Raw genomic sequence first — 23,642 nt, 5'->3', positions numbered from 1 at the left:
AACTACTCACCAGGCTGATTTCAAGCTATTACTGGTTAAACAACTGAATTGCAAATTCCTTGCGCATTTAACAATAAGCTCTCCTGAGTGTGACCAGGCTCCTGCATACTTCTTGCTGTGCTTTGTTGGACCATAGTTATTTTGCCTGTAAAATAGGGACAGTAAATCACATATTATACAGTGGACACATTAGCACTTTGAACACTTCAAAGTGATGTTCCCCAAACACCCTAGATTATAAAATCACCCAGTAGCTTGTGGAAAATACACATTTCCAGGACCTGTCCCAGAGCTCCTGGTTTAGAGTCTGCCGGGAAGGAGGGACCTGTAAGTCTGCATTTTCCTTTAAATTTTTAATTGATTTATATTAACAAACAATATTGTGTTAGTGTCAGGCATACAGCATAGTGACTCAATACTTTTATGCATTATGAAATGATCACCGCTGTAGTTTAGTTACCATTTGTCACCATACAGAGTTGCCACAATATTATTGACTAAATGTTCACTATGTGTACATTACATCCCATAACATTTATTTTATAGCTGGGAATTTGTATCTTTTAATTTCCTCCACTGGATTTCATCTGACTCCCCAAACCCCATCCTTCTGGCAATCATCAGTTTGTTTTCTGTATCTATGAGTTTATTTCTGTTTTGTTCATTTGTTTTGTTTTTTAGATTCCACATGTGAGGTCATATAGTATTTGTTTTTCTGTAAACTTATTTCACTTAATATAATATCCTCTAGAACAATTCATGTTGCTCTATATGGCAAGATTTCACTTTTTTTTAAATGGTTGACTAATATTCATGTGTATGTGTGTATATATATAACACATTTTCTTTATCCATTCATCTATTGATGGACATTTCAGTTGTTTGCACATTTCCATGTCTTGCCTACTATAAATAGTGCTGCAGTGAACATAGGGGTACACATATCTTTTTTTTTTTTTAACACATATCTTTTTAAATTAGTATTTTCATTTTCTTTGGATAAATACTCAAAAGTGGAATTGCTGAATCATATGGTAATTTTATTTTTAACTTTTTGAGGAATCTCCATACTCTTTTCCATAGTGGCTGCACCAGTTTGCATTCCTACCAACAGTACACAAGGGTTCCCTTTTCTCCACTTCCTTGTCAACACTTTTGCTTCTTATCTTATTGATAATAGCCATTTCGACAGGTATGAGGTGGCTTCTCATTGTAGTTTTAATTTGCATTTCTCTGATGATTAGTGATGTTGAGCACCTTTTCATGTTCCTGTTGGCCTTTTGTATGTCTTCTTTGGAAAAAATGTCTATTCAGGTGCTCTACCCATTTTTCAAATGAGATGCTTTTTGGATATTGAGTTGTATGAGATCTTCATATATTTTAATTGGCCCCTTACTGGGTATATCATTGGAAAATATCTTCTCACATTCAGTAGGTTGCCTTGTCATTTTGTTGGAAGTTCCTTTCACTGTGCAAAAACTTTTCAGTTTCACGTAGTCCCATTTTTTGATTTTTATGTTGTCTTTGCCTGAGGAGACGTATCCAAAAAATATTGCTGAGACAGATGTCAAAGATGTCACTGCCAACTTTTACTTCTAGGAGTTTTATAGTTTCAGTCTTATGTTTAAGTCTTCAATCCATTTGCAGTTTATTTTTGTATTTGATGTTATCAAGTGGTCCAGTTTCATTCTTTTGCAGTAGCTGTCTAGTTTTCCCAGCACCATTTATTTGTCTTTTCCTCACTGTATTTTCTTGCCTTTTTTGTTAAAGATTAATTGACCATATGAGCATGGGTTTATTTCCGGGCTTTTTTTTGTGTGTGTGCCACACCACATGGCATGTGGGATCCCAGTTCCCTGACTAGGGATTGAACCACCCCCCCACATTGAATATGCCCCCACAGTGGAAGCATAGATTCGCAAATGCTGAACTGCCAGGGAAATCCCTGGGTTCTATTTTGTTCCAGTACCATACACTTGATTACTGTAGCTTCATAGCATAGTTTCAAGTCTGGCAGATGATATATCCAGTTTTATTATTCTTTCTCAGTGTTGCTTTGGCAATCGGGTCTTTTGTGGTTCCATACACATTTTAGGATTATTTGTTCTAGTTTTGTCAAAAATGTCATGGATATTTTTATATAGATTGCATTGAATTGATAGATTACTTTGAGTAGTGTTGGTATTTAGGTGGTATTGATTCTTCCAATTCATGAGCACAGTGTATCTTTATATTTATTTGTGTTGTCTTCAATTTCTTTCCTCAGAATCTTATCGTTTTCAGAGTACAGGATTTTTACCTTCTTGGTTAAATTTATTCCTAAGTATTTTATTATTTTTGATGCAGTTGTGTAATAAATAGGATTGTTTACCTTACTTCTCTTTCTGATGGTTTGTTGTTAGTGTATAGAAATGCAACAGATTCCTATGTATGAATTTTGTATCCTACAATTTTACTGAATTCATTTGTTAGTTTGAATAGTTTTTTTGTTTGTTTTGGTGGAATCTTTGAGGTTTTCTACATATAATAGCATTTGCAAATAGTAACAGCTTTACTTCTTCTTTTCCAGTTTGGATAACTTTTGTTTTTCTTGCCTAAATGCTGTGGCTAGGACTTCCAATACTATGTTGAATAAAAGTCGTGAAAGTAGGCATCCTTGTTCCTGATTTTAGAGGAAATGGTGTCAGTTTTCCACCACTGAGCATAATGTTAGCTGAGGGTTTGTAATAGATGGCCTTTATTATGTTGAAGTATGTTCCCTCTGTACCCACTTTGTTGAAAGTTTTTCTCATAAATCAATGTTGAATTTTGTTAAGTACTTTTTCTGTATCTATTGAGGTAATCATATGATTTTTATCCATTTTGTTAATGTGCTGTGTTACATTGATTGATTTATGGATTTTAAGCCATCCTTGTCTCCCTGGACTGAATCCCTCTTGATCATGTGTATGATCCTTTTAATGTATTATTGAATTCAATTTGCTGTATGATCCTGTTAATGTATTATTGAATTCAGTTTGCTAATCTTTTGTTGATTATTTTTTTTCAGTTATGTTCATCAATGATATTAGCCTGTAATTTTCTTTTTTGTATATGGTATCTTTGTCTGGTTTTGGTATCAGAGTAATGCCAGTCTTGTAAAATAACTTTGGAAATGTCCCTTCCTCTTCAATTTTTTGGACTTGTTTGAGAAAAACAGATATTGACTCTTTTTTAAATGTTTGGTAGAATTCACCTGTAAGCCATCTGGAGCTGAACTTTTGTTTTGGGGGAATTTTTTAAATTACTGATTCAATTTTATTACTAGTTATTTGTCTATTCAGATTTTATATTTCTTCCTTGTTCAGTCTTGGAAGATTGTATGTTTTGGTGAATTTATCCGTTTCTTATAGATTTTCTGATCTGTTGGCATATAGTAGTTCATAATATTCTCTTATGATCTTTTATATTTCTGTGATATTATAAATTTTCCTCTTTCATTTACAATTTTATTTATTTGGGTCCTTTCTCTTTTTTTCCTCAGTGAATCTGGCTAAAGAGTTGTCAAATTTGTTTATCTTTTCAAAGAACCATTTCTTAGTTTCATTGATCTTCTATTTTATTTTAAAATTTTAGTCTCTATTTCATTTATTTCTGGCATGCTGTTTATGATTTCCTTGTTCCAACCAACTTTGGACTTTGCTTGATCTTTTTCTAATTCTTTAAATGTGAATTTAGGTTGTTTATTTGAGATTTTTCTTGTTTATTGAGGTAGGTCTGTATCACTGTGAACTTCTTAGAGCTACTTTTGCTGTGTCCCATAGATTTTGGAAAGTTGTGTTTCCATGTTCACTTGTCTTCAGGAATTTTTTTCATTTTCTCTTTGTTTTTTTCAGTGGCCCATTGATTGTTTAGTAGCATTGTTGTTTAGTCTCCACGTTTGTGTTTTTTTCCAGTTTTCTTCTTGTAATTGCTTTATAGTTTCATACTGTTGTGGTCATAAAAAATGCTTGATGTGATTTCAGTCTTCTAAAAATGATTGAAACTTGGGCTTCCCTGGTGGTCCAGTGGTAATGCCAATGCAGGGCACACGGGTTCAATCCCTTGTCTGGAGAGATTCCACATGCTGAGGGGCAACTAAGCCTGTGCGCTATGACTACTGAGCCCATGCTCTGGAACCTGTGAGCCACAGCTATTGAGCCCGTGGCTAGAGCCTGTGTTCTTCAACAAGAGAAACCAATGCAATGAGAATCCCTCATTCCAAAATTAGAGAGGAGCCCCCACTCACCACAACTAGAGAAAGCCCATGTGCAGCAATAAACGCCCAGGTCAACCCCAAATAATAAATAAATAAATAAAAATTTTTTTAAAAAGTGAATTTAGTAAGGATCTAAGGTTATTAGAGGAGAAGGCAATGGCACCCCACTCTGGTACTCTTGCCTGGAAAATCCCATGGTTGGAGGAGCCTGGTAGGCTGCAGTCCATGGGGTCGCAAAGAGTCAGACAGGACTGAGCGACTTCACTTTCACTTTTCACTTTTATGCATTGGAGAAGGAAATGGCAACCCACTCCAGTGTTCTTGCCTGGAGAATCCCAGGGATGGGGTCGCACAGAGTCGGACACGACTGAAGTGACTTAGCAGTAGCAGCAGCAAGGTTATCAGAAAAAGGTTTTATCTCTGTATGACATCAATAGGTACTTCGAAATAAAAATTTGAAAAAAAATTATTGAAGCTTGTTTTGTGACCTATGTGATCTATCCTGGTGGCTTTAACAGACCAGCTGGGGCTGGAGTGGGCACAGCTCAGAGAAGTCCCTGGGAAGAGCCACACTGAGGCCATCTTAAGAGCATTTCTAGAACTGGTGTGAGCACAGACCTGGGACGGTACTGGGGCACACCACACCCAAGACTGCCTTAGTAGGACATCTGGAGCTGGAGCAGGCATGAGGGGTTCCTGGGGGAACCTAAACAATGGCACTTGCCAGCGCCTCTGACCCCAGAGACGGCTGCAGCAGTTCCCTGCCTATTCAGCAGAAGTTCTAGGCTTAGTCATTGATTTCCTTCTAGTACAGTCTAGGTGCGCTGTAAACGGACAGTGTTTTGCTGTGTCACAGGACTGGCCCGTTTATGTTTGGGTCCCTCAGCAGCATCCCTCCCCACTGTAGGCTGCCGTGTGAAGAGGGTATTCCTGTGTCTCCACCTCTTCTCCTGGTTACTGTGGGGTTCTTCTGCGTGCAATTGCTGTCCAGTCGGCCCTCAGGTCTTCGTCAGGAGGAACTGCTCTACATGTAGGTGTAGATTTTACACGGCTCTGGGAGGAAGTGAGCTCAGGGTCTTCCTACCTGCCATCTTGGACCCCTGCTGGGGATCTGCATTTTAAACAAGTGACCCAGGTAACCCTGAGGATACAGGAAGGTGGGGAAATAATGTTCTCAATTAGTCTGCTCTTTTGGTCACCCGTCAGTAGGTCTTTCTCTGACTTCCTTCACAATGGGGCTTGCCTGAAGAGATGTATTCAGAGTTCTAGGACTAACTCCAGGTAGGCATGTAATTTCTGTACTACTCCTCCACCCTCTGAGCCTATACATCTCATATCAGGAAACTTGCTCCTTGCACTTTCCTAGGCCTGGGTTCCCTTATATCCAAGAAGTCCTTTGTTCGAAAGACAGCTCTGTTGTTTTAAAGCTGTCAGTTATTGGGAATTTACCAGGTGTCAGGCATGTTACAACTCATCCTTCCTTTTCATGCATTCAACAAACCTGTGGAATCGATTCTTAATATGTTCTTCCCATTTTACAGAGGAAGATCAAAGAGGCCAGGAAAGTGTTCAAGGGCAAACGACTGGAAGTGGTTAGGCTGAAAACCCAACCCAGGACCCACTGACCCCAAACCTGGACTCCATCCTGCTGTGGGCTCTTGTGGCCTGCCCACACAGGCGCCTTCGTGCTGACTCTCCTGTCTCTGGGAGTCCTGAATGCAGATGCCAGAGGCCAGAGCAGAATAATGAGGGATTCTGAGGGAAGCTTGCAGAGTTGGGCCTGGGCACCTGCAGAATTTGGAGGAGACCCAAGGGGAGATCAGTGCCCTAAGTGTCTAAAACTCAGTGAGCTCTGGTCATGAATTCTGGGGGCAGGGGGTTAATGTAAATCTCTCCCTAAGAGGAACTCAAGCACTCAGGGAAGAGTATTCTCATCCTCTGAATGTCCACAAAACTCCCGGTTTCCACCATTCGTTTGCCATTTATCATTCATAATAGTTCTCATAGGTCATTTCTTAGGCATTTGTCTTCTCTACTTGTTTTTCAATCTCTAACTCGTGTCCGACTCTTTGTGACCCATGGACTGCAGCACACCAGGCTTCCCTGTCCTCCACTATCTCCTGGAGTTTGCTCAAGTAAATGTCCATTGAATCAGTGATGCCATCCAACCACCTCATCCTCCTTAAGTAGAGTATAAAGCCTTAGGGAGGTCAGCAGTTCAGAGAGAATAGGCATTAGACTAAAGCAGATCTCATTTCAACTCTCTGTCCTTACTTTACTAGCTGTATGATAATTGGGCATGTTACTTAAACTTTCTGAGCCTTAGTCTTCTCATCTGTTAAATGGGAACATCAGTCATACCTACCTTGTGAGATTGTTTTAAGGATTAAATGAAATAGTGCAGATAGAGGGTTTACAAGAAATTGCTGAATAAGTGGTAATCACAGCCTCCTCCATCTCCTCCTTCATTCCCACCATCTGAGAGCAAACACCTTCACATGCCTTTGTGTTTCAGGCAGGCTGTTAAAGCACTTGTTCTTCAGCGTTAATGGGGCATTTTCACAATGATACAAATGCATAAGGTCAAGAAGTATTCTAAAAAAAAAGTGTTTTATGCAAGAATAAATGTAATCTCGAGTGTCAGAGTAATTTTAAGGTGAAAAAACACTAAAGAAGCTGTCAGTGATGTTCTCTTCCTTGAATGGAATTTTAGACTGATACAGAGTGGGAAGGGCAGAGGGAAGGGAAGGGGTCAGACTGACCTAAGTCTAGAGACGCCAGTAGCAGCATGGAGTACATTCAGAGACTCCAGTGCTTGGAATGTGGGAAATGAATCTGCTGACGGGAGGCATGTATGGACCTATGTGATGTGTCAGGTGACCGGGGTTCCTGTAACTATAAACCTGGCGGACTCACTTTAATTTCTTTATCTGCAAAATGAAGATAAAATCATTGTTTCAGAGCTGGTGTGAAACTGAAGCATTACGTGGACACCTACGTGATCTATTAACTGTAAAGTGACAGTGAAAGTGTTAGTTGCTCAGTCAACTCTTTGTGAATCCACCAACTGTAGCCCGCCAGACTTCTCTGTTCATGGGATTTTCCAAGCAAGAATGCTGGAGTGGGTTGCTATTCCCTTCTCCAGGGGATCTTCCCGACCCAGGGATCAAACCTGGGTCTCCTGCTTTGCACCAGGGGCTACTATTAACTGTAAAAGCAATCTGTAATCTGTTATCCTAGGGGAGCAGTTCTTAGTAAGCTGTGGCTGGAAGAGTGGGTGGGAACAGGCTGAGGAATCCTATGGCCTGGACATGAGCAGAATCTGAAGGAGAGACAAGTGAGTAAAACTGCCTGGATGGATAGGGGGGAAAGTGTAGACCTGTAGAAAGAAGAGGAAAAAGGTTGGGGGTGGGGATGCAAGAATTCTAGTACATTGGACAACACTGACAAGACCTCAGAAGCTGTATGAACTATTTGGAGAAAATTTTTTCCTGGCTGTAATTCCCAGCAAAGGAGGAGATTGAATACTGGAGAAGACCATTCCTTTCTCCCATTAGGCTCATCAGATCAAGTAGTAAGTAACATATATGAAAGAAACACCTTCTCTCTGTACACAAAAGACAGGATCTGTAGTTTTATAAAAGCCACCATTGCAATGTGCATCACTGGAGTGTTCATTGATGTGGGTCTAAAGGACAATGTGAGACATTTCTAGTAACTTCCCATGATATGAACAAAGAATTTGAACATGTCAAATACATTTATAAGAAATAAAAAAACAAAATTAGTTTTTTTTAAAATTCTAAACTCTAGGGAATCAGACAGTTTTATTAGAATCTGTGGCTTCTTAAGCCATGTATGTCTATAACCTATCTCTTTTTTGACCTTATTTCTGGGAATATTACACTGGCAGACCTGTTATTAATAATATGTTATTCTATGCCAAAAGAGGTAAGGAAGTTGCATTTCTGGAATTGCATTTGAGTCATTTGTGAAATTGCACATTACAATTTCCCACCATTTCTAACAGTTCTTCAAGATGTTCTTTCTCAGCTGGGTTTTCAAATTCATGCCAGTAACCTCCAGGGGCTAGCTACTTTTCTAGCTCAAGATGGGATTTCTTCAAATCAGAATTGGGGCTGAGGTCAGGAACGTATATTCTTCACATTGTTTGGTTTCAGTGGATAAAAAACTAGAAACTCAAGGTCTGCGAGAGATTTGTGTGAAATTTAAGTACCTTCCAGAAGAAGACAGGACAAAAAGTTATTTTACCTGTATATTTGCAAATGTCAAAGACCAAGACTGAAAAAAATAAGGATGACTTGTCAGGAGTTGGCTATACATGCTGACTGCCAGGTGGTTCATTTCAACTGTGGGTCAGAGTAACGTTGTTCTGTGGTCTGGGTGCCCAGGCATTAGGTTAGGTCTATCTTGCAGCTTATATCCTCGGTCACCTTACTAGAGGCTCTAGTCAAATACATGTCAATAAGGAATAAAGTTATGTAAATATGCACACAGGTGGTCAGGCCTAGAGAAGAACTTGGCAAAAATTCATTCAGCAATATCCAGGCTCTTCAGGACAAATATCCCCCAGTTTCTACAACAAATATGAAAAGCATCACAGGATAACAGGAGAAAGCGAGGGATTAGCAGGTAGATGGTAGATAGATGACACAGAGCTGGAACTTTCACTCTGTCATATGCACTTGGGTGATCCTACCAAAATACTCTGCCTCATTTTCTCCATAGGGAGCAGAGATGGCCACAGGGATGTTATCTGGATTAAATGAAATAAAGTGAGCCAGTTTGTGTAGGCCTGCCCATTGTATTGGGGCTAGAAATAGAAAGATGGCATAAATATTAGGTTCACTTTAATTTCTACAGAAGACCTAATCCTGAAGAGCTCTGTCCAAATTCAGCTTTCAAATATCAAGTTCTATTTTACAAACCCTGATTTATGAGCAGCTGAGGTAACCTCTAGTACATTGCATTAGTAACACCACCATCCCAATTTGTCGCCATCAAATAAAAGTGTTATTGCTGGTGCAATGAACCTTTCCCTTCTCTTTTATTAATTTCATCACTTTAGGGTTTCATCTCTTGGATCCTCTTAAAACAGAGCAATTTATACCCATGTAATATGAAGGTACCTGATCCTGTTATACTTTGGAACACATAAGAACATCCCAGAGTCTAAATCCTCCCACCTGCCCTCAGGCTGAGAAGAGAAAGAGTAATGATCCCACACCATTCTGTAGCATGACACTCTTCAGGTCATCTGTAATTCTCCTTCCCCTTTACACTTTTGCACATCAGCTTTTGCTTTCTTGTCTTCAACAGCATTTATTTCTTTAGCCCCTTGGTAGTTTCTTTGCTATAGAAAATCTCTCCCCTTTACCTCTGATCTTTCCAAGTTGAAGCCTTCACGAAGTATTTGTTGAATGCCTGGGTTGTTTTAAGTGGGTACCATGGGCAGGATGCTGCCGTGGTGGGGGGTGCTGGAGATACAAGACGGGCATGGTGCAGTCACAGTGCAGACAGTACTGACAAGGAGGCTGAGCGCTAGGGGAGGCAGTGTGCATGTTCTGCTGGACTTTCACAGTCTTCACTTTACTTAGGCCCTTGGCTTCTCCAGACAGAGAAGGGCTGAGATGAGAAGATGAGGGAGATGCTTCCCATTGGACATGCTTCCCTTTTTCCTACAGCAAAATGCACCGAGTCTTACTCTGACATCCTTTGATTTTCCAGGTGACATTTAGCTCATCTTGCAAGCTCATCTCATGAATGTATTTATAAATGCTAGTAAAATTAATATTATACATCTTATACAACTGAATTATACCAATTCAGAGCTTTAACCCCAAAGGAGGATTGAATGGTGAGGCTTTCAGTCCTTATCGTAGGATATTTGGGAGAGGGAAAAGCTTTTCTATGTCGTTCCATGTGGGTGCTTCCTTAGGTAGGTCATAGGTGAAGTGGAAGTGAAAGACCCTGCTGAAAAAAGGTACGTCCACAGCGCTCGATTTCAGGTGTTATTTGGCCTCACTAATGGTATTAACTGTTTCAAGAATCCCTTCTTGGTTTTAGCCTTAGTTCAGGGGGAGTTGGAATAGTCACCTTGCCCACTCACTGCATTCAGCTAGGCAAGTTTCCATCCCTAAGGTACCATTATCTTTGTTGATCCACAGGGTGAGTCAGAAGGAAATGTCCTCACTCCCATTCATTCTCTTTGCTTAATATTTCCTGCAGTGAGGTTTCCTTGAGTGATAAACAGCTTCTGTGGGTGTTTGAGGGTCTTTAAAAAGAGAACATGTTGTTCTGGTGAGTGGAATGACTTCTGAAGGAAGCATCACAGCAAACAGGGAGCTCTAGTTCCCTGAGTTGAGCAGAAGCTTTTTTCACAGGTGGCAGGAGGCTTTAAGGTGGGGCTTGTCTGCAGGAGATACAATGTTCTGACATTCAAGCCATCTTTATTTCCAATTGATTGCAGCCATGGTGCAGATGAAAACAGTCTTGAGCTCTCACTGGCCTGGATTCAAGTTCTTCTCAGCCATTGACTGGCCATTTGCTCAATCATAAAATGGGGCTAATTAATAACAGAGTTGACACAGAGGCTTGTTGTAGAATGAAATAATATGTATAGAAAGTGAAAAGTGAAAGTCGCTTGGTCAAGTCCAACTCTTTGCGACCCCATGGACTACACAGTCCATGGAATTGTCCAGGCCAGAATACTGGAGTGGGTAGCTGTTCCCTTCTCCAGGGGCTCTTCCTATCCCAGGGACCCAACCCAGGTCTCCTACCTTGCAGGCGGATTCTTCACGAGGGAAGCCCATAGAAGGTGGAGCATGGCTAAATGCCCAATAAGTGGTAGCTGTTTATGAAAGCATTGTTGCTACTGGGTTCTTTTCTTACTATGCATGACTTCAGGTAGCTGATATAAGCTCTGTGGGCCTCTCTCTGTTACCCCATCTGAGAAGTGGGGTCAATGAGGATTAAATGAGATGCTGTGCAAGCACTTAACACACTTTCTGGCATGATGCAGATACTTAATAGATGTCAGTTTTCTTAGCTGTTCCATAATCTTTGTCTCCTCATTGGCCCATGCATGACTGGAATTCCTTCATAACAATTTTCATTCTGGGATATCTGTTGACAAGTACTAAAAATGGAACTGATTTTTTAAAAAAACAAAACAAAACCATCCTTTAAAATTTTCTCCTTCAAGTGAAATGAAGGAAAAAGCACATGGGTATTAGGTACTGGAGAAATACCTAGGAAAAGGAACAGGGGAGCAAAGGCTGGCAAAGATAAGCATTTTGTCTTCTGCCATCCTCCACAGGGTGGATCTTGCCAGCTATACACTCTCCTGTCTAAACTTCTCAGCCTCAATGACCAGGAAACTCTGCCCTACAATTTGAGAGAATCCAGGAGTCCAACTTTCAATGAAACTTGGAGGTGGGGAGAGTACAAATTTTTGATAACTATTGTTTATAAAGTAGGTGACTCTCCATATTTGGAGCGTGTCTCCACCACCTGTGGACTTGACTCTTACAAGCCCAGGGCACACTAGCATCCCTCTAGGTTATTTTTGGTTAAACCCCAGCACTTAAGTCTGCAAAAGTTTCCTTCCATATGCCCCTTTGGTCTTCCTGCATCTGAAATCTGGAGCTGCAACTGCATCAAGAACCGTGTCCGTTTGCCACGGGTATAGATATTAATGACTTAAATCTACTAGTCTATACTGTGGGATACTGCCGGGTTGGGTGGGTGAGAAGCGTGCAGGGGACCGTGCAGACTTGGGAAACTGGAACTACCACCAGGGGGCGCTCGCCTGCGGAGAGAGTTTGACCGAGGCGCCGCCGGGGACCGGGGCCGCCTCCGCAGAGAAGCACAGTACCACTTCTCCGCCCCGGATCCCCTGGGGTTCCTTGCAGTAGGTGAGCTTAAGGAGCTTCCCGGGATCTTGCTCTAGGGCGAGACGGCCTTCCCAGCCAGCCCTTGAGAGATGAGAACCCCCACCCTCCACCTCCCGACCCGTGCCGCGAGGCTTCGCCTCTCCGAGGGCACTTGCCGCTGGGGACTGGGCAAATCCAACGCCTCGCTTAAAGAGGCAGAGTTCTTTATTTAATGACACCGAAGCATACAGCTCCTCTCGGACTCAACGTGGCTCAGAGTCTGGGGAGTCGTCCGTCAATGCGAGGCCCCCAGCCCGGCAGTTTCAGTTTTCGGCATCACCTGTTAGGAATGCACAATCGCAGGCCCGCGCCCCAGATCTCCCGAATCCTAGACAGGGGAGGGGCGCCGTGTGTGCCTGGTAGCCCCTGAGAGTGACAGTGAGGCGTGGACGGTGACAGCCCCTGCCCTGGGGGCTTCCCACTTCGCTCAGGTGAGCGTGGATAGCGAGGCGGGCAGCCCGGGTCCTCCTGCGATCTCCTGGCCGCAGGCTAGGTGGTCACGTGGGCTCTCGGCATCTCCACCCCTCCCCACCCCCGCCGCCTCGCGTCTTTAAGAGGAAGGAGCGGCTCCTAGTTAAGTCGTTTGTGATCTTTGCAGTGTGTCGGACTGCTGGCCCTTCGGATACCCACTCCCCGGCCCCTGCTGCTAGGCCGCTGCGAGCGCGGAGGCTTCGAGAGACGCCTCTGGAAACTTGCAGAGCAGATAAGGGGCGGCGGGAGCCCGACCATAGGGGGACCATCCTGGGCTGCGGCTGGCATCCGATGCTGCGGGTGCAGGCGGGCGTTTGGGTCTGGGCTGCGCGGGGTGCGCTCGCTCTCCGTTTGCGGGGTGCCCCAGCCGCGTGCGGGGCACAGAACTAGTCCGGGGAAAGCACGTGCCGCGGGTTAGCGATTGCTAGGCTGGTGTGCACACGGAAGGTAAGTGCCTCTTCTCTCCAAGTGTGATTTAATAGCCTGATCTAATGTTTGAAATCCAACGGTGGGAAAACAGTACTATTGAGAACAATAAAAGACACTCCCTAATCCGCCCCCCACCCCGAAAATTACTGGAAACAGACATTTCATGTTTTGACTAAATATTTTCATTCAAGAGACTGGCGTATTAACTAATGAGTTTGTGCCTGTAAGCTCCGGGTTCATTGTGCTAATAGACGTTTTCCAAGGAAAAACCTGTATATTCTCTAGGAATTTCCCGACCGTGGATGAAATGGTAACAGAAAAGTTGACCAGGGCGCTTCATGCTTGAGTTTTGTGGGCCTGGGAAGAGGTACATGCATCAGGCAGGTAGCTAGTATTTTTAAATGTATTTAACTGGGAAACCTTAGTCATACCAGAAAAGCAGATTTAACTTCTTTGCTGGCGGATTGAGCGAGATTGAGATCACCTGGACTGTTTCATGTGCTGACCTGGAACCCCGCCGCTGTTCTCTTAACCCGTTGCTTCCCCGTTCCTGCCTAATTAATGTTGGATATTAAATTAAGTCAAGGGAATATTATTTTTGTGACAAACAAAACTTTGGATTTGGGTGAATATTTAGGAAAAAATAAGGTTGACTCAATTTTACTAGCTTCATAAAAAACAGCTTTGTGCTTTGTGTTGGCACACACTTTTGAGGAAAGATTGTATTTTGTTAGGTTTCTACTATTTACATAGGCATTCCATTGGGGATTTTTATTTTTGTTTTAAGTTTTCAGACTCACAGTGGCTGTTTTCCTTTGTGTTTGGGAAAGAGGTTTGTTATTTAGAAAATGAACATGTGGAAAGATTTGTGCTGTGGGTATTGTAAAAAGTAAATGTACTGTGACTATGAAAAAAACATTGTACACTTATTCTTTGGCTTTTGTCTTTGTCCTGCAGAAAAACCTATGTTTCTGCCTACATTCTAGAAGAGGGGAAAATGTTTGGATCTGTTTATCAGCAGGTGGTAAAGCGTAAAACTTAGAATTCCATTTTATGTTCAAGCTTTTTTTTTTTTTTTTTTTAAATTTGAGTTACAGAACCATTTTTATTTCAAAAGTTGCCAGTCTCCTGTAACATTTAAGACATACAAGTCTCTGAAGTCAGTTTAAAAAACGTTTAGGACATCTTTCATAGAGGGATACAAATGAATCATATCACCATTTACATTTCTCAATTTATAAAATGGAATACATAGATTAGTAGAGTCAACCCTTCAAAATAGCACTTGATATGTCTATTTTTAAGAATATTACACCACAGTTTTCTACACATGTGTGTCCAACAGGTAATTCAAGATATATCATTTAATAATTTAAAATCATGTTTTGAATCATTTTACATAATATCTATAAATAATAAAATAATAGGATACTGAAGGCTGAACTTGAACCACTTACTGGCACGTTTTTTGGTAATTACGTTTAGAATCCTTGAGAAATGTATACTTGAATTTTAGATTTCATCATTCAGCATCAAGCACAGTTTTAGACATATAACATTTTTGAAAAGTCAAGCTTATTACTGTATAATTTACAGAGAATAAAATCTGGCCTCTTCAGGTATATCACACTCTGAATCTTGACATTTGCACACAGTCGTATAATCCCCTCCATGATCAAGGCATGGAGCCCTTCCATCAACCCCAGAAGTGCCCTTTGTAGTTGACCCTCTCCACTCAACCCCAGCCCCTGGAAATCACTGTTTGCTGACTATATCGTGTTGCTCTTTAATATATTCTTACTCAGAAATAATTGCTGTCCTTTCCTTTTCTCAGAAGAAAACCTCAGTTCTTCTCCTTTTTTGAGGATGAGCCAGGTTGTCATATTTTTGTTTTAATTCTGTCCCCTTGGGATAAATTGAAGCAAAGACAAAACTATTTTGAAAAGGGGAAACCAGAGACTTGGACTCCATGTTAAATTTATATTGGGCTAATAGATTTAATTCTTAGCAAATTCAGATCCCATTGTGGTATAAGCCTTTGGTTACAGTGTGCATCATTCGTTATTCTGAACTGAATTACAAGGCCATTTAAAACATTTATTACTTATGTAATATTAATAGAATACATGGTTTTTTATAATCTTGCCTTTAAGAGATACTTTTATTATATTTGAGATTAAGAAAGTTACTTGAAATTACATACTATCAAATAATGAGAAGCATAAGAAGAATTGCAAATGACAATTTGTAGTCATTTAAAATTATAGAGTGATTGAGACTACATAGGTTAAAATATTTAATAGTCTCCTTAGTAGGAGCTAAGGTCTGTGCCTAATTTATTGTAGATGTCAGTTTTTTTCTTTTCTTTGTCCATGTCGTGAAATTTAGATTTTTCTGTAGGACATAGATATAACATCTTTTATAAACCAATATTTGTTTCCTGTTTAATACATAATTCATTTCAGTAAGCAGGAGCCTGTAATTGCTAGGCACTCCTAGTAAAGATACGTCAGATTGATGTCGTTTTCCTTTTCCCTTGGTGTTGTGAAAAACAAGAGCCTGTCTTTTAAATGTGCATACAACTTACCTTTCGGAGAACTACACTGGCGGTGACCAGCATACGCAGACTGGCAAGTTTATCAAGACCAGCAAACTGGGTAGTTGGCATTTCTGACTGGAACAGTTACAGCTCTTGATAATAGTTAAGGGCTTTACGAAGGGAATCTTTTGCAGGTGTCCTTGAGAAAGGACAGAAGAATGAGGGTCACCTGGAAAGACAAATTACTGGACTCTCATATTTCCACAAAGCAGGACTGCAGTTTTGTTGATGAATGTTTTGTGTTCTACTCTCAGACCCCGGACTGGCAGGAGACTTGAATGTGCTCAACTCTGCAATGATCACGTCCTTTTGAATATCTTCACCCACAGCTCTCCTCCACCCTCCTCCAAATACTTTAATGTGGATCGGTTTCCTAAAAGTGGAGCATTGTCACTGACAGTTGGTATTGGGAAGGAGCAAAGACTTGATGATGAAGGAGAAGACTGATGGACTTGCCCTCCACAGCCCCACCCTGACTGTGATGACCGTGGGGCTGAGGCTTTGTCCTCTTCCTGTATTCAAGCCCTCAAAATTCTATCTCCTGTCCAACTCAGTAGGCTACGGGGGAAGTTAGTTTTCTCATTTTGGATAATACCTGTACACGGTCTTAAGAGTTGCATGTGAGTCAATTATTAATGATGATTGCATGATGATGTAAGAGTGTTTTTTATTTCTAATATTAAATTGAGAGCATTAATATTTTTCTTTGGGAAAGATACATTTAAGGCTAATGATTGGCAAGTAGCCACCTATACACATCAAGGACACTTGACACCTAAAACATACTTTTTAAATTCCTTCCATTGTCTGCTTTTTTTTTTTTTTCCATTTATTTATATTAGTTGGAGGCTAATTACTTTACAATATTGTAGTGGTTTTTGCCATACATTGATATGAATCAGCCATGGATTTCCATGTGTTCCCCATCCTGAACCCCCCTCCCACCTCCCTCCCTATCCCATCCCTCTGGGTCATCCCAGTGCACCAGCCCTGAGCACTTGTCTCATGCATCCAACCTGGGCTGGTGATCTGTTTCACCCTTGATAGTATACTTGTTTCAATGCTATTCTCTCAGATCATCCCACCCTCGCCTTCTTCCAGAGTCCAAAAGTCTGTTCTATACATCTGTGTCTCTTTTTCTGTCTTGCATATAGGGTTATCATTACCATCTTTCTAAATTCCACATATATGCGTTAGTATACTGTATTGGTGTTTTTCTTTCTGGATTACTTCACTCTGTACAATGGGCTCAGTTTCATCCATCTCATTAGAACTGATTCAAATGAATTCTTTTTAATGGCTGAGTAATATTCTATTGTGTATATGTACCACAGCCTTCTTATCCATTCGTCTGCTGATGGGCATCTAGGTTGCTTCCATGTCCTGGCTATTATAAACAGTGCTGCGATGAACATTGGGGTGCACGTGTCTCTTTCAATTCTGGTTTCCCTCGTGTGTACACCCAGGAGTGGGATTGCTGGGTCGTATGGCAGTTCTATTTCCAGTTTTCTAAGGAATCTCCACACTGTTCTCCATAGTGGCTGTACTAGTTTGCATTCCCACCAACAGTGTAAGAGGGTTCCCTTTTCTCCACACCCTCTCCAGCATTTATTGCTTGTATATTTTTGGATAGCAGCCATTCTGACTGGCGTGAAATGGTACCTCATTGTGGTTTTGATTTGCATTGCTCTAATAATGAGTGACGTTGAGCATCTTTTCATGTGTGTGTTAGCCATCTGTATGTCTTCTTTGGAGAAAAGTCTGTTTAGTTCTTTGGCCCATTTTTTGATTGGGTCATTTATTTTTCTGGAATTGAGCTTCAGGAGTTGCTTGTATATTTTTGAGATTAATTCTTTGTTGCTTTGTTTGCTACCATTGTCTGCTTTGTGAATGTGAGTTTATGACTTCTGCAGGCACAGATGTGGGGTGTTAGTGCTGAATGCTTGGACAAGTGTGATGGGCAGACTGGAAAATACAGCATAGGAGCATGTGGTATTTTGTGTCCCACGCAGGCTACTTGCAGCTCAGCTTTTTGGACAGTGATGGTAGACTGTCAGGAAGGTAAGAGTAAAATTAGGAGGCAGAAATCTTCAGGGTGGCCAAAAGGGCATCTGAATCTAAATCGTCTCTAAATCCTGTCTAACACTCTAAGCATATTCAGTGGCATACCGATAGACCTCATCCTCTTGGATATGTAATGACACCTTGTGGGATGCTCTCATGTACATCATTTCGCTTCATCCTCTAAGCACTGTGATAAGGGGGAACCTGTGTTAGGTCCCTGTTTTTTACTGAAGATGTGGGAACTCAGGGAGTTTATGTGATTTGTCTAAGGTCACCTGGCCTTCAGGCATAGCTGGGCATTGGGCCCAGTGTTCTGCTCTGTCCTCTGGACAAGAATATGTATAAAAACAGGCCTGGTGGTGACTGCCTTCTGATTTTTTTTTTTTAACCAGACTTAATAGGCACTTTGATAAAAATCAGTCTACTCTTTCTAGAGTGTCTGTGCCATTTCTAGGGCCTGCCCTTTTCTTTGGCAAGGAATCACTGTCAATATTTGGATTTTTAAAAATTTTTAAAAAGTTAAAAAAATTATTTTTTAGTTTAAGAGCTGTAGTGCATTCCCCAGCTAGTACATTAGAACACTGTATAATCACAGGTGTGCAAAAAGCTTTCATGCTGGACGCAGACGTGACCTGAGAGGGCTCCACACAGGTGTGTGTGCTGGAAGAGTGTGAGAGAGAAAACTTTGGGCAGAAGACAATGGCTATTCATCATGAAGGATATGGGCCACCTGTTTTAGGCCATGGTGAGGAATCAAAACCAGCACGCCAAGAAATGATTACTTATTGATTCAGGATGTCCGGGTAGACATTTTTTTGTTGGCCTGGTGAAATTCTACACCTGCCAGGCCCAGCAATTAAGGTGTTTAGAGACTGTTTTTCCTTGTTATACCAGAGCTTGTGGTCACAGAGGGAATGCTTGTATGTTCAAACCAATGTGTCGGGAAAATCCAGTTTGTACATCACTGTAAAAATTTATTCTTTTGGGAATTCTTTCCTTCAGTCAGTTTATATTCCTGGTTTAGAGCAGAACTGCTTAAATGACCACAGGTTGTTTATTCACTTTTCTAGACCTCCAATGGAGAAGACTTTCCTTTTGCTACCTGTTCTCTTGTGTCCCAGGTCTCCTGCAGTGATTTCAATTCATTAACCTTTGTTGTGTCTTTGCTTAAGAAGGAAAACACCCTTTGCATTGGCTACCAAGTTATTAGTTACCAAAGACTCCACTGACAAATAGTTGTCATGTGAATCTGGATAATTAAAACATACCCAACCAAAACCCAGCACATCCTCTTAAGCACTGTCCAGCAACCAGCTATCACATTAATTATCATGGTACTGGGGTGTGTGTGGAAATCCCAGAGAAGTTGGTGGATATGTATAAAACCCGTGTTTTCTAAACAAGGTTGCTTTTTTTTTTTTTTTAATTTTTATCAGGGGAAAGCGCGAACGCAGTTGCTGTGGTATCCATTTGATTGCCTGGATGAATCTCCTGGCATTTGCTATTTTGCGGTATGCATCTGACAGGTCATTTCAGCATTTCTGGGTTGAGAATGAACATTTCAGTTGTAGGTGAAAAAGTTTAATGGAATTGATTCTTTGCTCTTGAGAGAAATGTCATTTTCATTTTAAATGGCATTTGCTCTTTCAAACTGGATAATGGGGAGTATTATTTCAAGTTCATGGGTTTCCTTGCTACTATTCATCACTTTGTGTTCATAGAAACTTGATGGTTTTAAGAGGCCTAATGAAAGGAAAAGATAGCCTTGGTTTTCTGATAGTTTAGTGGGTTGACTTTTCTGAGTTACGTAAGCTGAAATGCCAAATACATTTCTTTTGGGCAATGTAAAGTTGAGACAACATGAAAGTCAGTCCAACCCTGATTGGCCAAAATGTTCAGAGAATGATTTTTTTGTTTAAACAATTTAGTTGGTTTTTAAAAGTTGAGTATTTCATTGAAGCCTGTTTTCAAATTCTTATTTTAAAATATACTGCTCTCCTGTTTAATTTCTTGAATATAATTTGATCTTCATTCGATGATTGAGAGTGTTGAACTTATCCTTATGCAAGTTTACTGTGAGTAGTGTTCTATATAAGAAATAGGCTTACCCAGAGGCTCAGCAGTAAAGAATTCGCCTGCAATGCAGAAGATGTGGGTTGGCTTCCTAGGTCGGGAAGATCCTCTGGAGAAGGAAATGGCAACCCACTCCAGGATTCTTGCCTGGGAAATCCCATGGACAGAGAGGAGTCTGGTGGGCTATAGTCCATGGGGTTGCAAATGAGGTGGGCATGACTTAATGACTAAATAACTGTTTAAGAAAGATGGGGTACTCACCATGGTGATCACACTAAACTTTGGATATGCTTTTTTAAAATTATTATTAAATCATGTAAGCCATCTTGTTTTAAGTTCAAGAAATAAAAATTTAATACTGTAAATTAACTATGTGCATGCATGCTAAGTCACTTCAGTCGTGTCCAACTCTTTGGGACCCTGTGAACTGTAGCCTGCCAGGCTCCTCTGTCCATGGAATTTTCTGGGCAAAAATACTGGAGTGGGTTGCCATTTTCTTCTCCATAGGATCTTCCAGACCCAGGGATTGAATCCAAGTCTCATGTCTTCTGCATTGGCAGGTGGATTCTTTACCACTAGAGCCACCTAGGAAGCCCAAATCAGCTATACTTCAGTATTGCTTCTAGATTACATTATGAATAAATACAATTTTTATACATATTACCTTAAGTATTTTGTTCTCAATCATATACTGTTTAAGTTGTGTTTTAAAATATTTTAAATGTCTTTTGATTAAATACTTGGCCACATAAGATGCTCAGATCATTTAGCAAAAATCATGCACTAAAATACAGTCACCGAGGTACAGTATGGAAGGCATAAGCACAGTGAGCAGGTGTATGTGTAGGTGGATTGAAATGGGAGAGGTGTTTTTAGGACAAATGGAGGGATAAAAAGCCTCCTAACAGTACTGTCAATTTTGGAGCTGACATCTAAAGGCTACCAGTGACCTAATTACCAACTCCTGTATTCAGTCGCTTACTCTAACAGGTCATTTTCATGGTTCTATAAATGTTTTCAAGGATCTCTATTAAAGACCTTCCTTGATAGACACAATGTGGTGTAAACATCAGTGGAATATTATTCAGCCTTAAAAAAGAAATTCTGACACTTGTGTCAACATGGGTGAACCTTGAGGGCATTAGGCTTGGTGAAATAAGCCAGTCACAAAAGAACGAATACTGTATGATTCTTCGTATGTGAGGTACTAAACAGTTTAAATCTGTACAGACAGATGGAGAAGGCAATGGCAACCCACTCCAATACTCTTGCCTGGAGAATCCCATGGACAGAGAGCCTGGTAGGCTACAGTCCATGGGGTCACAAAGAGTCAGACATGACTGAAGTGACTTAGCACATACAGAGAGAAGTAGAATGGTGGTTGCCAAGGAGCTGGGGGAGGGAGGAATGGCGAAGTTGTTTAACATGTGTAGAGCCTTAGTTTTGCAAGATGAAGAGTTCTAGAGATTGGTTGCATGACAAAAAGAATGTATTCTACATTACTGAACTGTAAACTTAGAAATAGTTAAGGAGGTAAGCTTGATGTGTATTTTACTACAACTTTTTAAAGTTTGGAAATTGCTAGTTTTGACAATAACTAGCATTATGCTTTATCCTTCATATTTTCTTTTAGGAATCAGGGATTATATACGTTGACTTGGAATCTAAGTAGCTGAAATATGGAATCCTGTGCTCATGATTAATAAATACACACAGATATTTTTTAAAACTTCCTTGATCTTATATTCATCTTCAGCTACCATGCTCTTTCCAGCCCCTTGTGGTCAGTCTGTGTTGATTGGAAGTGTTAGCACCTTTGTATTAGTTCCTTGTTATTTGGCCTGGTCTGCCTGCCTCCCTTACTGGGCACCATGGCTCCTTGAAGGCAGGGTGCATGTCTTGGGACTCCTTCAGATCCTCTGTATCTGCTTAATACGATGCCTACTGAAAGTGCTCCATCTTTGATTAATACTCTTTACTGGCTGAAAGTATGTATTTTTGACACATTTCTTCATTTTTTCCTTGTTTTTAATCTGCACCAAGTGGGATCTTAGTTCCCTGACCACAGATCAAACCTGTGCTGCCTGCATTGAGAACGTGGAGTCTTAACCACTGGACTGCTAGGGAAGTTTCTACATATTCTTTTTTTACAATATATATTCATAGCATTGTATTGAACAGTGACTAAAATATAGTGTGTGCTTTCAGGGAGCTTAAAATCTAATTGTACGTACTTCTTACTCTCCCACTCCACTGTTACCACTTCCAAGGATTCAGTATAGTTGTCATCTAATAGGGGTGCTAGTTTGAAAAAAGTGTTAAGGCATAGAATGCCAACCACTTCACAATGTACTCCGTGTATTTCTTATGGACGTGGCAGGTTTTCTGTAGGAAAATGAGGGAGGTTAGAGTGGAGTGATGAGTTGGGGCAACATAGTGGAATGCCTTGATCGTTAGAAGAGCATGGCTTAGAAGAGGCTGGTGGGGAGCAGAGGGTTGCTCAGAGCTGAGTTTTTAAGAATGTTAATCTGGGGCCCTGCTGCTGCTAAGTCGCTTCAGTCGTGTCTGACCCTGTGCGACCCCATAGATGGCAGCCCACCAGGGGCCCTGGAGAGAGCTAATTGGAGTCTAGGAGCAGTGAAGAACCTATTTAAGATGCACAGGTAAGAAGTACCAAGAGCTTGCTCCAATGGTGGCAAAAGACTTAATAGGGAAAGGCATAAGGGAGAGAAAAACTCATGATGGGTTTGATGAAAGGCAGCTGGATGAAGGGGAGAAGACAGATAACTGTAATGGGCTTTGTCATTAACACAAATAGGAAATGAGTGGCTTGGGGGAGGAAAATGATTAATTTTTCCATGGATGTTTTACCAGTTGGGCTTCCCAGGTGGCATTAACGGTAAAGAACCCGCCTGCCAATGCTACAGATTTAAGAGGCTCGGGTTCGATCTCTGGGTCAGGAAGATCCCCTGGAGGAAGACATGGCAACCCACTCCAGTATTCCTGCCTGGGGAATCCCATGGACAGAGGAGCCTGGAGGGCTATAGTCCATAGGGTCGCAAAGAGTTGGACATAACTAACGATTTAGCATGCATGCATGTATTGTACCATTAGCTAGTGCTCTATAACAAATTGTCAAGCTTAGCAACTTAAAATGACAAACATCTCACGTGGTTTCTGAGAGGAATCCAGAAGCAGTTTAGCTAGGATATTGTCCAGGGCTGCAGTCACCTGACTGTTAGACTGGGGCTTTAGTTCCTTACTGGCTGTTGGCAAGAGGCCGCTGTAGGGCTACTTGAGTGCCCTCACAATATGGCAGGTAGCTTTCCCGCAGAATGAGTGATCCAAGAGAGCAAGCCAGCGGCTGCAGTGCCCTTTACATCCTACTCATGGGAGTGCATGCCATCCATTCTGCCATAATTTATTCTAGAAGGGCGTCACTAAATGTAGCCCTTACTCAAATGGGAGGTTAGACACCATCTTTTGAAGGGAAGAGTGTTGAGGACTGTGGATTTTTTTTTTAAACCACCACAAATATATTGTTTTGATGACAAATGGAGTGAGCATTCAAAGGAAAATGTCAGGAAGAAGGAATTGGGAGCTTTAGAGAGCCAAGCTGCCTGCATATGGAGGTAGGTGCCAGCTGGAGCTGAAAATACTGAAAATGAAGAACTTCTCTAGGCAAATTTCTTAATGATCTCTCTCCACCAGTCTCATTATTAAAGGTCATTGTTCCCTTCCCCAAATTATATTATTCCAGATATTTTAACTTTTTTTTTAAGTTTCCATTTTTAATTTCTTGTATTATTTTGTT

The 23,642-nt window shown here is 41.1% G+C and overlaps 1 protein-coding gene across 1 annotated transcript in view; it reads right to left on the bottom strand.

The window, feature by feature from the left end:
- The window catches only part of LOC136172079 (uncharacterized), a 44,103-nt gene extending 28,343 nt beyond the window's left edge, over positions 1-15,760 (bottom strand). Inside the window, 3 exon segments of the mRNA XM_065941194.1 lie at positions 12,069-12,338; positions 12,819-13,049; positions 15,680-15,760. Of these exon segments, the coding sequence (XP_065797266.1) occupies positions 12,069-12,338; positions 12,819-13,049; positions 15,680-15,760 (582 nt within the window).
- Between the last annotated feature and the right edge of the window lie 7,882 nt (positions 15,761-23,642).

This window comes from Muntiacus reevesi, chromosome 7 (assembly GCF_963930625.1).
Source record: "Muntiacus reevesi chromosome 7, mMunRee1.1, whole genome shotgun sequence".
Lineage (NCBI taxonomy): Eukaryota > Metazoa > Chordata > Mammalia > Artiodactyla > Cervidae > Muntiacus > Muntiacus reevesi.
This window is presented reverse-complemented; position numbering and strand designations above follow the sequence as displayed.